Below are 15,293 nucleotides of genomic sequence, written 5' to 3'. Positions count from 1 at the left end.
AGGAACCTATTTTTGGGAAGAATTTCAATTCGGTCCAGGAACCTTTTTTTCGGAAGAATTTCAATTCGGTCCAGGAACCTTTTTTTCGGAAGAATTTCAATTCGGTCCAGGAACTTTTTTTTCGGAAGAATTTCAATTCGGTCTAGGAACCTTTTTTTCGGAAGAATTTCAATTCGGTCCAGGAACTTTTTTTTCGGAAGAATTTCAATTCGGTCCAGGAACCTTTTTTTTCGGAAGAATTTCAATTCGGTCCAGGAACCTTTTTTTCCAGAATGAATTTCAATTCGGTCCAGGAACATTTTTTTTCGGATGAATTTCAATTCGGTCCAGGAACATTTTTTTTTCGGAAGAATTTCAATTCGGTCCAGGAACATTTTTTTTCCGGAAGAATTTCAATTCGGTCCAGGATCCTTTTTTTTTTCGGAATAATTTCAATTCGGTCCAGGAACCTTTTTTCCAGAATGAATTTCAATTCGGTCCAGGAACCTATTTTTCGGAAGAATTTCAGTTCGGTCCAGGAACCTTTTTTTCGGAAGAATTTCAATTCGGTCCAGGAACCTTTTTTTCGGAAGAATTTCAATTCGGTCCAGGAACCTTTTTTTCGGAAGAATTTCAATTCGGTCCAGGAACCTTTTTTTCGGAAGAATTTCAATTCGGTCCAGGAACCTTTTTTTTCGGAAGAATTTCAATTCGGTCCAGGATCCTTTTTTTTTCGGAATAATTTCAATTCTGTCCAGGAACCTTTTTTTCGGAATAATTTCAATTCGGTCCAGGAACCTTTTTTCGGAAGAATTTCAATTCGGTCCAGGAACTTTTTTTCGGAAGAATTTCAATTCGGTCTAGGAACCTTTTTTTCGGAAGAATTTCAATTCGGTCCAGGGACTTTTTTTCGGAAGAATTTCAATTCGGTCCAGGAACCTTTTTTTTCGGAAGAATTTCAATTCGGTCCAGGAACCTTTTTTCCAGAATGAATTTCAATTCGGTCCAGGAACATTTTTTTTCGGATGAATTTCAATTCGGTCCAGGAACATTTTTTTCGGAAGAATTTCAATTCGGTCCAGGAACATTTTTTTTCGGAAGAATTTCAATTCGGTCCAGGATCCTTTTTTTTTCGGAATAATTTCAATTCGGTCCAGGAACCTTTTTTCCAGAATGAATTTCAATTCTGTCCAGGAACCTATTTTTCGGAAGAATTTCAGTTCGGTCCAGGAACCTTTTTTTCGGAAGAATTTCAATTCGGTCCAGGAACCTTTTTTTCGGAAGAATTTCAATTCGGTCCAGGAACCTTTTTTTCGGAAGAATTTCAATTCGGTCCAGGAACCTTTTTTTTTTCGGAAGAATTTCAATTCGGTCCAGGAACCTTTTTTTTTTTCGGAAGAATTTCAATTCGGTCCAGGAACCTTTTTTCCAGAATGAATTTCAATTCGGTCCAGGAACATTTTTTTTTCGGATGAATTTCAATTCGGTCCAGGAACATTTTTTTTCGGATGAATTTCAATTCGGTTTAGGAACCTTTTTTTTTGGAAGAATTTCAATTCGGTCTAGGAACCTTTTTTCCAGAATGAATTTCAATTCGGTCCCGGAACCTTTTTTTCGGAAGAATTTCAATTCAGTCCAGGTACTTTTTTTTCGGAAGAATTTGAATTCGGTCCAGGAACCTTTTTTTTTCGGAAGAATTTCAATTCGGTCCAGGAACCTTTTTTTTCGGAAGAATTTCAATTCGGTCCAGGAACCTTTTTTTCGGAAGAATTTCAATTCGGTCCAGGAACCTTTTTTTCGGGAGAATTTCAATTCGGTCCAGGAACCTTTTTTTCGGAAGAATTTCAATTCGGTCTAGGAACCTTTTTTTCGGAAGAATTTCAATTCGGTCCAGGGACTTTTTTTCGGAAGAATTTCAATTCGGTCCAGGAACCTTTTTTTTCGGAAGAATTTCAATTCGGTCCAGGAACCTTTTTTCGATAATGAATTTCAAGTCGGTCCAGGAACATTTTTTTTCGGATGAATTTCAATTCGGTCCAGGAACATTTTTTTCGGAAGAATTTCAATTCGGTCCAGGAACCTTTTTTTTCGGAAGAATTTCAATTCGGTCCAGGATCCTTTTTTTTTCGGAATAATTTCAATTCGGTCCAGGAACCTTTTTTCCAGAATGAATTTCAATTCTGTCCAGGAACCTATTTTTCGGAAGAATTTCAGTTCGGTCCAGGAACCTTTTTTTCGGAAGAATTTCAATTCGGTCCAGGAACCTTTTTTTCGGAAGAATTTCAATTCGGTCCAGGAACCTTTTTTTCGGAAGAATTTCAATTCGGTCCAGGAACCTTTTTTTTTTTCGGAAGAATTTCAATTCGGTCCAGGAACCTTTTTTCCAGAATGAATTTCAATTCGGTCCAGGAACATTTTTTTTTCGGATGAATTTCAATTCGGTCCAGGAACATTTTTTTTCGGATGAATTTCAATTCGGTTCAGGAACCTTTTTTTTTGGAAGAATTTCAATTCGGTCTAGGAACCTTTTTTTTCGGAAGAATTTCAATTCGGTCCCGGAACCTTTTTTCCAGAATGAATTTCAATTCGGTCCAGGAACCTTTTTTTCGGAAGAATTTCAATTCAGTCCAGGTACTTTTTTTTCGGAAGAATTTCAATTCGGTCCAGGAACCTTTTTTTTCGGAAGAATTTCAATTCGGTCCAGGAACCTTTTTTTTCGGAAGAATTTCAATTCGGTCCAGGAACTTTTTTTCGGAAGAATTTCAATTCGGTCTAGGAACCTTTTTTTCGGAAGAATTTCAATTCGGTCCAGGGACTTTTTTTCGGAAGAATTTCAATTCGGTCCAGGAACCTTTTTTTTCGGAAGAATTTCAATTCGGTCCAGGAACCTTTTTTCCAGAATGAATTTCAATTCGGTCCAGGAACATTTTTTTTCGGATGAATTTCAATTCGGTCCAGGAACATTTTTTTCGGAAGAATTTCAATTCGGTCCAGGAACATTTTTTTTCGGAAGAATTTCAATTCGGTCCAGGATCCTTTTTTTTCGGAATAATTTCAATTCGGTCCAGGAACCTTTTTTCCAGAATGAATTTCAATTCTGTCCAGGAACCTATTTTTCGGAAGAATTTCAGTTCGGTCCAGGAACCTTTTTTTCGGAAGAATTTCAATTCGGTCCAGGAACCTTTTTTTCGGAAGAATTTCAATTCGGTCCAGGAACCTTTTTTTCGGAAGAATTTCAATTCGGTCCAGGAACCTTTTTTTTTCGGAAGAATTTCAATTCGGTCCAGGAACCTTTTTTCCAGAATGAATTTCAATTCGGTCCAGGAACATTTTTTTTTCGGATGAATTTCAATTCGGTCCAGGAACATTTTTTTTCGGAAGAATTTCAATTCGGTTTAGGAACCTTTTTTTTTGGAAGAATTTCAATTCGGTCTAGGAACCTTTTTTTTTCGGAAGAATTTCAATTCGGTCCCGGAACCTTTTTTCCAGAATGAATTTCAATTCGGTCCAGGAACCTTTTTTTCGGAAGAATTTCAATTCAGTCCAGGTACTTTTTTTTCGGAAGAATTTCAATTCGGTCCAGGAACCTTTTTTTTCGGAAGAATTTCAATTCGGTCCAGGAACCTTTTTTTTCGGAAGAATTTCAATTCGGTCCAGGAACCTTTTTTTCGGAAGAATTTCAATTCGGTCCAGGAACCTTTTTTTCGGAAGAATTTCAATTCGGTCCAGGAACCTTTTTTTCGGAAGAATTTCAATTCGGTCTAGGAACCTTTTTTTCGGAAGAATTTCAATTCGGTCCAGGGACTTTTTTTCGGAAGAATTTCAATTCGGTCCAGGAACCTTTTTTTTCGGAAGAATTTCAATTCGGTCCAGGAACCTTTTTTCCAGAATGAATTTCAATTCGGTCCAGGAACATTTTTTTTCGGATGAATTTCAATTCGGTCCAGGAACATTTTTTTCGGAAGAATTTCAATTCGGTCCAGGAACATTTTTTTTCGGAAGAATTTCAATTCGGTCCAGGATCCTTTTTTTTTTTCGGAATAATTTCAATTCGGTCCAGGAACCTTTTTTCCAGAATTAATTTCAATTCTGTCCAGGAACCTATTTTTCGGAAGAATTTCAGTTCGGTCCAGGAACCTTTTTTTCGGAAGAATTTCAATTCGGTCCAGGAACCTTTTTTTCAGAAGAATTTCAATTCGGTCCAGGAACCTTTTTTTCGGAAGAATTTCAATTCGGTCTAGGAACCTTTTTTTTTTCGGAAGAATTTCAATTCGGTCCAGGAACCTTTTTTCCAGAATGAATTTCAATTCGGTCCAGGAACATTTTTTTTTCGGAGGAATTTCAATTCGGTCCAGGAACATTTTTTTTCGGATGAATTTCAATTCGGTTTAGGAACCTTTTTTTTTGGAAGAATTTCAATTCGGTCTAGGAACCTTTTTTTTCGGAAGAATTTCAATTCGGTCCCGGAACCTTTTTTCCAGAATGAATTTCAATTCGGTCCAGGAACCTTTTTTTCGGAAGAATTTCAATTCAGTCCAGGTACTTTTTTTTCGGAAGAATTTCAATTCGGTCCAGGAACCTTTTTTTTCGGAAGAATTTCAATTCGGTCCAGGAACCTTTTTTTTCGGAAGAATTTCAATTCGGTCCAGGAACCTTTTTTTCGGAAGAATTTCAATTCGGTCCAGGAACCTTTTTTTTCGGAAGAATTTCAATTCGGTCCAGGAACATTTTTTTCGGAAGAATTTCAATTCGGTCCAGGAACCTTTTTTTTTCGGAAGAATTTCAATTCGGTCCAGGATCCTTTTTTTTTTCGGAATAATTTCAATTCGGTCCAGGAACCTTTTTTCCAGAATGAATTTCAATTCGGTCCAGGAACATTTTTTTTTTCGGATGAATTTCAATTCGGTCCAGGAACCTTTTTTCCAGAATGAATTTCAATTCGGTCCAGGAACCTATTTTTCGGAAGAATTTCAATTCGGTCCAGGAACCTTTTTTTCGGAAGAATTTCAATTCGGTCCAGGAACTTTTTTTTCGGAAGAATTTCAATTCGGCCCAGGAACTTTTTTTTCGGAAGAATTTCAATTCGGTCCAGGAACCCTTTTTCCAGAATGAATTTCAATTCGGTCCAGGAACCTTTTTTCGGAAGAATTTCAATTCGGTCCAGGAACCTTTTTTCCAGAATGAATTTCAATTCGGTCCAGGATCCTTTTTTTTTCGGAAGAATTTCAATTCGGTCCAGGAACCTTTTTTTCGGAAGAATTTCAATTCGGTCCAGGAACATTTTTTTCGGAAGAATTTCAATTCGGTCCAGGAACCCTTTTTTTCGGAAGAATTTCAATTCGGTCCAGGAACCTTTTTTTCGGAAGAATTTCAATTCGGTTCAGGAACCTTTTTTTCGGAAGAATTTCAATTCGGTCCAGGATCCTTTTTTTTTTCGGAAGAATTTCAATTCGGTCCAGGAACCTTTTTTCGGAAGAATTTCAATTCGGTCCATGAACTTTTTTTCGGAAGAATTTCAATTCGGTCCAGGAACTTTTTATCGGAAGAATTTCAATTCGGTCCAGGAACCTTTTTTTCGGAAGAATTTCAATTCGGCCCAGGAACTTTTTTTTCGGAAGAATTTCAATTCGGTCCAGGAACCTTTTTTTCGGAAGAATTTCAATTCGGTCCAGGAACTTTTTTTTCGGAATAATTTCAATTCGGTCCAGGAACCTTTTTTCCAGAATGAATTTCAATTCGGTCCAGGAACCTTTTTTTCGAAAGAATTTCAATTCGGTCCAGGAACCTTTTTTTCGGAAGAATTTCAATTCGGTCCAGGAACCTTTTTTTCGGAAGAATTTCAATTCGGTCCAGGAACCTTTTTTCCAGAATGAATTTCAATTCGGTCCAGGAACCTTTTTTTCGGAAGAATTTCAATTCGGTCCAGGAACTTTTTTTTCGGAAGAATTTCAATTCGGTCCAGGAACCTTTTTTCCAGAATGAATTTCAATTCGGTCCAGGAACCTTTTTTTCGGAAGAATTTCAATTCGGTCCAGGAACCTTTTTTTCGGAAGAATTTCAATTCGGTCCAGGAACCTTTTTTTCGGAAGAATTTCAATTCGGTCCAGGACCCTTTTTTTTCGGAAGAATTTCAATTCGGTCCAGGATCCTTTTTTTCGGAATAATTTCAATTCGGTCCAGGAACCTTTTTTTCGGAATAATTTCAATTCGGTCCAGGAACCTTTTTTTCGGAAGAATTTCAATTCGGTCCAGGAACTTTTTTTTCGGAAGAATTTCAATTCGGTCCAGGAACCTTTTTTTCGGAAGAATTTCAATTCGGTCCAGGAACCTTTTTTTCGGAAGAATTTCAATTCGGTCCAGGAACCTTTTTTTTTCGGAAGAATTTCAATTCGGTCCAGGAACCTTTTTTCCAGAATGAATTTCAATTCGGTCCAGGAACCTTTTTTCCAGAATGAATTTCAATTCGGTCCAGGAACATTTTTTCGGAAGAATTTCAATTCGGTCCAGGAACCTTTTTTTCGGAAGAATTTCAATTCGGTCCAGGATCCTTTTTTTTTTCGGAATAATTTCAATTCGGTCCAGGAACTTTTTTTCGGAAGAATTTCAATTCGGTCCAGGAACCTTTTTTTTCGGAAGAATTTCAATTCGGTCCAGGAACTTTTTTTTCGGAAGAATTTCAATTCGGTCCAGGAACCTTTTTTTCGGAAGAATTTCAATTCGGTCCAGGAACCTTTTTTTCGGAAGAATTTCAATTCGGTCCAGGAACCTTTTTTCCAGAATGAATTTCAATTCGGTCCAGGAACCTTTTTTTCGGATGAATTTCAATTCGGTCCAGGAACCTTTTTTCCAGAATGAATTTCAATTCGGTCCAGGAACCTATTTTTCGGAAGAATTTCAATTCGGTCCAGGAACATTTTTTTCGGAAGAATTTCAACTCGGTCCAGGAACCTTTTTTTCGGAAGAATTTCAATTCGGTCGAGGAACCTTTTTGAATGTAGCAATACGCAGGACCGAATTTAAATTGTGCGAGAAGAAAGGTTCCTGTCCTTCAGCGGAACCCAATAGAACTCATTAGAATTTATGGGTTCCGGGAACTTTCAATTAAGGATGTGCCGTCCCCCGTGGTGGAGTGGTTATCACATCGTGCTATGATGCCGGAGGTTCTGGGTTCGAATCCCGGCCTGGGCATGGGTGTTTGTGAGTCCATTCATCATATCATCACTCATCCCCATCTTCACAAATTACCAAAAGTGGCACAAAAAGCGAAGTAAAATGAAGCAAATAAATAAATCAATCAAATAACGTAATCGTGGACAGTGTAAATAATGCAGAACACTGAAAAGCATCATATTAGAGATATAGCAGATTATTATGAAATATTTTGATAATGGTCAGTCAGTAATTATTTTGTGATATTTCTTGAAGTGTGTAATGATGAGAATTTTTTTATGCGCAGGGACTTTATTTCTAAAATAAAATAAACAGGCAAATTATTGGGTGGGCCCAGGCCCCACATAAGTTGGCACCACTGAACACTGCACAAACGTCACACAAAACGACGGTTTTGCATGACTCGTCAGGTTAAAACACTAACGGAGATAGGTAAACGGTAGGAACTATGTTGAGAGGAAGAAGAATGTTACTATTTTAACATGATGTTCTTGTGCAAAGTTCGTTTTTATCTTGTCCACTCGTAAACGCGTTTAAAAGTAAGAAATCTGCTTTCTGCACATGACGTGAGAATCCTATTAAATGAATTTATCCTTCTTCTTGTAGGATCTGGAGCCGTAGCTCTGGCGCACCTAGATGGTGCTGGTGTGGACGAGGCTGTGATGAACATGGTGCACCGAGTGCAGGAGTTGTCACTCGGCTACCCGGAAGGAAGGATCGAGCTCCAGCTCATTGGAGGCTTCTCAGACACCAGAGGGTACTCAGAAGAGCTGTTCTACAACATTATGCGTGAGTATTTAACAAACTCATGGGACGTACCAGGTGTCCCGGTTGATAGTTCTTAATTGATCCGAAAGAAAACAAGTGTATCTGGGGACAAAGGTAACAAATACTTTATTCAAAGTATGTCCCATCGATCGCTAGCTATACATTTTGAGGTGATCCAGTCAGCAAACCATTGTTCGACATCTTCGTAATTGTTGAAGTGTTGCTGGGAAAGTGAGTGAGACATCGATGAAAACAAGTGGTAGGGCTAAGTCTGGTGCGTATGGCGGGTGGGGCAAGAATTCCCAGCCAAGTGCAGAAATGGTATGTCTCACGGCTTTCTCTGTGTGTGATGAGGCGTTGTCGTGCTGCAAAATCACTTTTCCGTGTCTTGTCGCCCAACCTGGATCTTTCCCATGGCATGAAGACGATCAGATGGTTTGACGACCAACATTTATCTTCTCTGCCAGTTGTTGTTGCGTTTGCGTATCTTCTTCGTCCAACAGTGCTTTCAATTCGGCGTCTTGGATTTTTTCGGCTGGCCCGAGCGATCTTTGTCTTTCAAGTCGAAAGCACCACTTTTGAATCGTCGAAACCAACGCACACACGCGTCTTGCGTTAGGACATTGTCACCGTACGTTTTCACAAGGATAGGATGGCTTTCACTCGCGTTTTTCTTTTGATTGAACAAGAAAAGCAGGACGTGCCGCACATGCTCCTTATTTGGTTTGCAGGTCGACTTGTTTATCACACAAACCCAATATCACGATCACTCGCACTCGGTTGACAGGTACTGTCCTGGCAACACACTGACGTAACAGTTGAGACTGTGCACCAACCCTTGCTTCCAGCGCCATCCAGCGACGAAATTACCGGCACACCTGGTACCTAACCTACAGTTGAAACCTCACTTTAAGTATCTCACTATTTAACATCCAGTGGTTACTCTAATAAATATGCCACTATATTTAAATAAATTTTGTGTTGATATTTATCGGTCTTCAAAAAGTAACTGAGTTACTGTATTATGTATAATGTGTTACTTGAACTGTAAAAAACTTATTTTTTAACTGATGCCATCTATCTATATATTTTTCTCATTAAATTTTAATTAACCTTAGATGTTGAAATATATAAATATAGTAAATTCAAAGTAAAATATTACTCGAAGACGTTACTCCACAAATGTAAAATAATACGCATGCATGAAGTAATCTTTTATTTATATTTTCTTTAGCAGCCATAATTTTGTTCATTTCTGTTGAAAGTTACAGAGGATGTCCAAAAGATTTTTTTTCCAGTGACGATATGCAAGAATTCCTCCCAAAATACTCCTTCAGTTCGAAGTTATTGTGTTCCTACAACATTCTGTACCTTTCTTACTTGTACATGTCTACCAGACAAGAAAGTCGTGAAAAAGAAATCATCAAGAAGTCAATAACAAGTCAAGGAATTATACTTGTGGTCATGAATTTTTGTTATCAATACCAAATTCATTTAGTTTATTTTACTTCACTTTTCTGCCCCTTTGCCTAATTGCAAAGGTGGTAAGGTTGAATGGTGGTAAGACAAGATAAATGAAGGGACAATGAGAAATACAGGAGCCCCACATAAGATTATGCTGGCTAAGAGCCCAGTTGCCAGACCTTTGCCTTGTTAGTTTGCCAAATGCAGTCCTGGATGCATTAATAGATAAAACAAGTCTAATTCCCTTGTTAAATACAACTTCTGTTTTCATGAGAAGTGGCCTTTTGGTAGAGGTTTTTAAAGCTTAAGGTGGGATTCGAACCACTATGTGCCTCCACTGTGTATCAAGCCCAGGAGATGACGACACTACCACTGCACCATCGGGGAGGCACTGAATAAAATTATATTACATTCATTTCCTCTTGTCCTGGATTCAAAATGTTGCACCATTTTTAAAGTATGTGTCTGAACATGTCTTTAACTGACATATGATGCTAACGACACATGGTGTAAAATTGAAGCTCTTTGTGATAAAAATATGATCACACCACAATTCCAAACTTTTGTAAAGTTGAATGGATGCTAATAAACCAATCAATCAATCAGTCATGATTGTTAATGTCATTACATGAAAAAGTAACTGCATAACAATTGATATTTATATTTTATCAGCCAAACCTTGATTGCACCGATGAGTAAAAACATCTCTATTAAGTTATTTCAGTTTCTTCAATACTCTTCAATACATTTTTTGCATAGCGGTGTGTTAAAACAGTTTGTTAATGCACTTGATACAGTAAAATCCTTCCGAAAGGCATAAAAGGTAGTGCAGTATGATCATTATTCTGCTATAACAGAGTGTCTACCAGTTAGGAATGTCAAGAAAAAGTCAAGAAATCAACAGGTACATCAAGAAAGTCAAGAAATTATGCTTGTGGTCAAGAATTTTTGCATCTTTTTTTACATTATAGTGAATTTATATTGGTATATACCTGTAGTGGGATTTGATAAAATTGAATATTTGGAAATCTAAAGTTGCATTGAGTTGTGGTTATGATTTGTGTACTTTGATTGATTGATTTCGTCCATGAATCACATTGTTTGCATTTACATGCAGTGATATCGAACATGTCAATTTATATTTACAGTATCATAGATATTTCAATATAATATTTGGTCTAGGAATTAATTCGTGCGGTTGTTACGCACACATTGAAGCTGTAGTTCAAACACAAAATACATAAATACCTTAAGAAAAATATTGTCCATCGCGAGCCACCACTTTCGCCCATCTGTCAGGCAAGTTACGGATTCTGTGGCGAAAGAAGTCCTCATCCTTTGAAGCGATCCAGTCAGAGACCCATTTTTCGATATCTTCTGAAGAAGTGAACCGCTGTCCAATCAAATCGTTATTCATGCAATCGAACAAGTAGTAGTCCGAAGGAGCAACGTCTGGTGAATACGGCGGATGGGGTAAAACTTCCCATCCGACATTATCTAAATAGGTTTTGACCGGTTTTGCGACATGTGGGCGAGCGTTATCATGTTGAAAAATAAGTTTATCATGTCTGTTCTCCCATTCTGGTCGTTTCCTGGCCAGAGCTTGCTTCAAACGCATTAATTGTCGTCGATAACGTTCTCCATTAATAGTTTCACCCGGTTGCAGCAGCTCATAGTACACCACACCTTTCATATCCCACCATTTGCACAGCATAACCTTTGCACAGTGAATATCTCATTTCGGTTGTGATGGACCTGGTTCACCTGGTTTCACCCAGGCTTTTTTTTGTTTCAGGTTCTCGTAATGGATCCACTTCTCATCGCCAGTAACAATGCGATGCAGAAACCCCTTTCTTTTCTGTCTTTGAAGCAGAAATTCGCAAATGGTTTTTCGTCTTTCAATTCATGTGGAACCCAATGTAACATCTTTTGAATCATTCCCATGGCTTTGAGGCATTTGGAAACTGTTGTTTGATCAACGCCTAATGCTTCTGCAAGTTCTTCCTGCGTTTGACACGAATCCTGATCGAGCAATGCTTTCAATTCTTCGTCTTCAAATATTTCTGGCTGTCCAGGTTGCTCTTGGTCTTCCAGGCCGAAATCACCACTTCTAAACCGTGCAAACCACTTCTGACACGTTCGCTCAGCTAGCGCATGGTCACCATACACTTCCACCAAAATACGATGACTTTCGGTAGCACTTTTCTGCATGTTAAAGCAATGAAGCAGAACACCCCGCAAAAACACTTTATCTGGCACGAACTGCGCCATGTTCAGTTGACTACAAAATGCTGTTGTTGACGTGTCAATCAACTGCCCTATACTACGTACGATGCTCGCTGACAGGAGTTTTCAAAGCATGTGTGGATACACGGAACTGTGGGAAGATACGCTCGTTACGCCATCTCTTGTCCAGGTGCACGAATTAATTCCTAGACCAAATAGTACAATGAAATACAATATATGTACACATGAAATATAGTAAAATACAATGATATAGTCTAATGTGATGAAATACAAAGACTGCAATGGAAATGTTACCAATTTCCGTTTCCAATACCATGAGCATTACAACAATAATACACTGTCAATGCAGTGCATGATTACAGTGGAATATAATAAAATATAAAATATAATGCAGTATAACAATGAGATGCAATATATGTATACAGTGAAAAGTAAAGAAGATATAAGAATAAAAAATGAAATTTTATTGTTGCATGCTTAGATTTTCATCAATTGAGTAAAAGCAATGTTCCTGTAAATATTTGTATAGTTCTCTCTTAAAAGCTTTGCAGGTTTTCGATTGTTTTTGTGTGTTTTGGTGGGTTGTTATACAAGAGAGTCCCTGTGTACCTAGGCCCTTTTTCATATAAAACTGTATTGTGTGCAGGGATTAGTAAGTTAGTTTTATTTCTTGTGTTATAATTGTGTATCATGGTGGCACCTAAAAATTTCATTTGTTTCTTCAGAATTTAATTCTTGCATGTAAGTTGTGTAAAAATATTAAATAAAGTAATGTGGCCATTCCCCATCTAGAATGAAGTCTGATGCATTAATTTTTACATGCATTAATCATTAAAGCAAGTCTAATGCCCGGTTCGCTCAACGCGCATTAAATTTTAAAGAAGCGTTAAATCAAGTTAACGCTACATTAGCACATTGAGGCATTTCTCCAACCTTCGTTAAGGCTAACAGACCTCTAATGTCGTCGTTAAATCTAAAGGCACTCTTTTGCTTCATTAAAGTGGTTAACAGCGCGTTGTGCTGTGTCGGAAATAAGATGGCGAAATTGCGTATGCCAGCTGTTGTGTTGAAAGGTTGTCCCAAACCGATCTGAACACATTATTTGCATACCGTCGCAAAACACACTAGTTCGATTTCTTTCTACAGCAAAAATAATTTTCCCATTTCGTATTTCATATTATAAATTCGTACTGCAAATCAGAAATCACATGTAAGTTAAATGAGAAATATCGTATCAATGTACTTTTTAAGTTTTGTCAATAATGGCATCGTGATCATCACACATTATTCAAATTTTATTAATTTTGCCTGTCGAGCCAAAAATATATGCTTATAGTTAATTATACGAACTTGATGTTTTTAAAATGCATATTGGGCTTCCACCTTCAATGCACTGTAACCATAAACACAAAATATCGCATGACTTTTTAAAATAATGTAACCTCCTTTTACATATTTCAATTTGTATAAGGTGAAGTCATTCACCAAAATATTCGGTGTCGTCGTCCACGCCGTTTTCCAGTGGATCACATAGAAACTGGAGAAAGTCGTGGTTTCTTGTGTTTATGCTTATGTCTGCTTATAACTACCATTCCAATTTTATGTTGCTTTTTAAACTGGAAAACGTAAGAGATAAAATTAAAATGAAGCAACTGTCCTAGAAAGAGGCAATACACGTCCTGTACTCTCATTTAATGTCAAATAAATTTGTGACATTACACAATGTAGCCTGCAATCTTTCAAAGTAGTAGGGAATTGTTCTTTCGAACTTTTCAAATTAATTTCCACCTACTCCAATTAACATAATGGAAAAAATGATTTTGCAGTGACGAGAATGCTCGACGTAAATGTTCATCATTCTATATTCTAAATCACAAGCGGCTAGGGACAGCTGTAGCAAACTGAAGATGCTAAAAGCACCAAACCTCACCAGCCTAACCTAACCAAGTACAGAAATAAAGAAAACCTGCCTAACCTATATACTTATTTAGCACGTAGCTGTACGTAAGTACTGTAGAATAAAACATGTTGTTTAATATAACGTGAGTCTTAATATAATCACAAAATCAAAACAATTATTATGCAGTATATTGAAAATGGGCTGACATATAACGGTGCAAATAGAAATTAAATCGTATTCATAACAAACTGAAAGAGCACTTAAAAATTGAAAAAAAAAATAACCGTTACATGTACAAGGTACATTTACGAACGACTACCATCTCATCGCGTAATATAGCTTACATATGTTGTTTCATTAAGAAAAAAAGCTTGAGGTCCTAAGCAGTTTCAAGTATATAGTTTCGTGCATGGACATTGTAACATTTTGACATTGTGCAGTGACATAAAACACACTACCATCCATTCGGAAATTATTCCTTGTACATACGTACAAGTGGTAATGATATTGTCTCAGTGCACTTGTTATATGTTTTACAAGTAATGATAAATTAAATGTAAAATATCATATTAATCAACCGTTCCATGTACAAGGTACATTTTCTAAATGACTACAATTTCATCACATAATGAATAACCGAACATATTGTAAAGAACCGTACTACACATGTATGTTTCATTAAGGAAAAAAGCTTCAGGTCCTAAGCAGTTAAAAGGTGTTGTCGTTTCGTGCATGGAAATTGTAAGAGTATACATATTTGTTTGAAAAACACACTACCATCCATTCGGAAATTTTTCCTTGTACGTACGTACAAGTGGTAATGGTACTGTCTAACAGTGCACTGTTTTTTTTTTTACCAGTTATGATAAATCAAATGTAAAATATCATATTAATCAACCATTCCATGTACAAGGGACATTTTCTGAATGACTACAATTTCATGACATAATGAATAACCGAACATAATGTAAAGTACATGTATGTTTCATTAAGAAAAAAGCTTAATCCTAAGCTGTTTCTGGTTATGTAGGTACGTGCATGGACATTGTAAAAGTATGCATATTTGTTTGTAAAACACACTACCACGCATTCGGAAATTATTCTTTGCACGGTACGTTCGTATAAGTGGTGAGGATACTGTCTAACAGTGTACTTGTCCTTTTTACCATTTATGATAAATCAAAATATAAAATATCGTATTGTATTATATACGTATATTTTTTCTTTGAAAAATATTTGTACGAAACAAAAACACAACCATTCAGAAACGTCCCTTGTGCATATGCATGAACGGTAATCATACTGATAAACATTTTACGTGCCTTCTTGTTTGCAATGCCACATTCACATCAATGCCAATAGAAGTGACTTGTTGCAATATTTACATATTTAATTGCCATGGAGCAGTAAGTTAAGTTATGCATGGCGTACATTTCGTGAAATGTTCTCTTTTGTTGAGGAAAATTATTATAGGAAACACACGTTCATTTCCACCTTTAGGCCTCTTTTGCAATGTCATTTTAATATAATTAAATTTATCAAACTTCAAACAGATAACCCTAACCTAGAACAGTAGTTTTTATTTATATATTTATGATCTTGTATTTCCAGTCGGTAGGCACTCATTTAAATCTAACTTAAGATATTACAATGTAACTGTTAATCCTAATACATAACATTTTCGGTGTGCGGACGTAAATACCTAACTAACATTCATTTCTTAAACATATATGTATGTGTTACACGTTACTTTATTTATTTTTGT

At 36.8% G+C, this 15,293-nt stretch overlaps 1 protein-coding gene across 5 annotated transcripts in view; it reads left to right on the top strand.

Annotated features, from left to right (window-relative positions):
- Ntan1 (N-terminal amidohydrolase 1) overlaps nt 1-15,293 on the top strand; it is a 383,084-nt gene that overhangs the window by 341,131 nt on the left and 26,660 nt on the right. For all 5 annotated transcript variants that reach the window (XM_083136527.1, XM_083136529.1, XM_083136524.1 and 2 more), the window contains one exon: nt 7,756-7,938. In XM_083136527.1, the coding sequence (XP_082992653.1) occupies nt 7,756-7,938 (183 nt within the window). The remainder of the gene's footprint in view (nt 1-7,755; nt 7,939-15,293) is intronic.

Source organism: Lepisma saccharinum, chromosome 15 (assembly GCF_977018435.1).
Source record: "Lepisma saccharinum chromosome 15, izLepSacc3.1, whole genome shotgun sequence".
Taxonomy (NCBI): domain Eukaryota; kingdom Metazoa; phylum Arthropoda; class Insecta; order Zygentoma; family Lepismatidae; genus Lepisma; species Lepisma saccharinum.
Note: the sequence above shows the minus strand (reverse complement) of the source record. Positions and strands in the feature narration are given on the sequence as shown.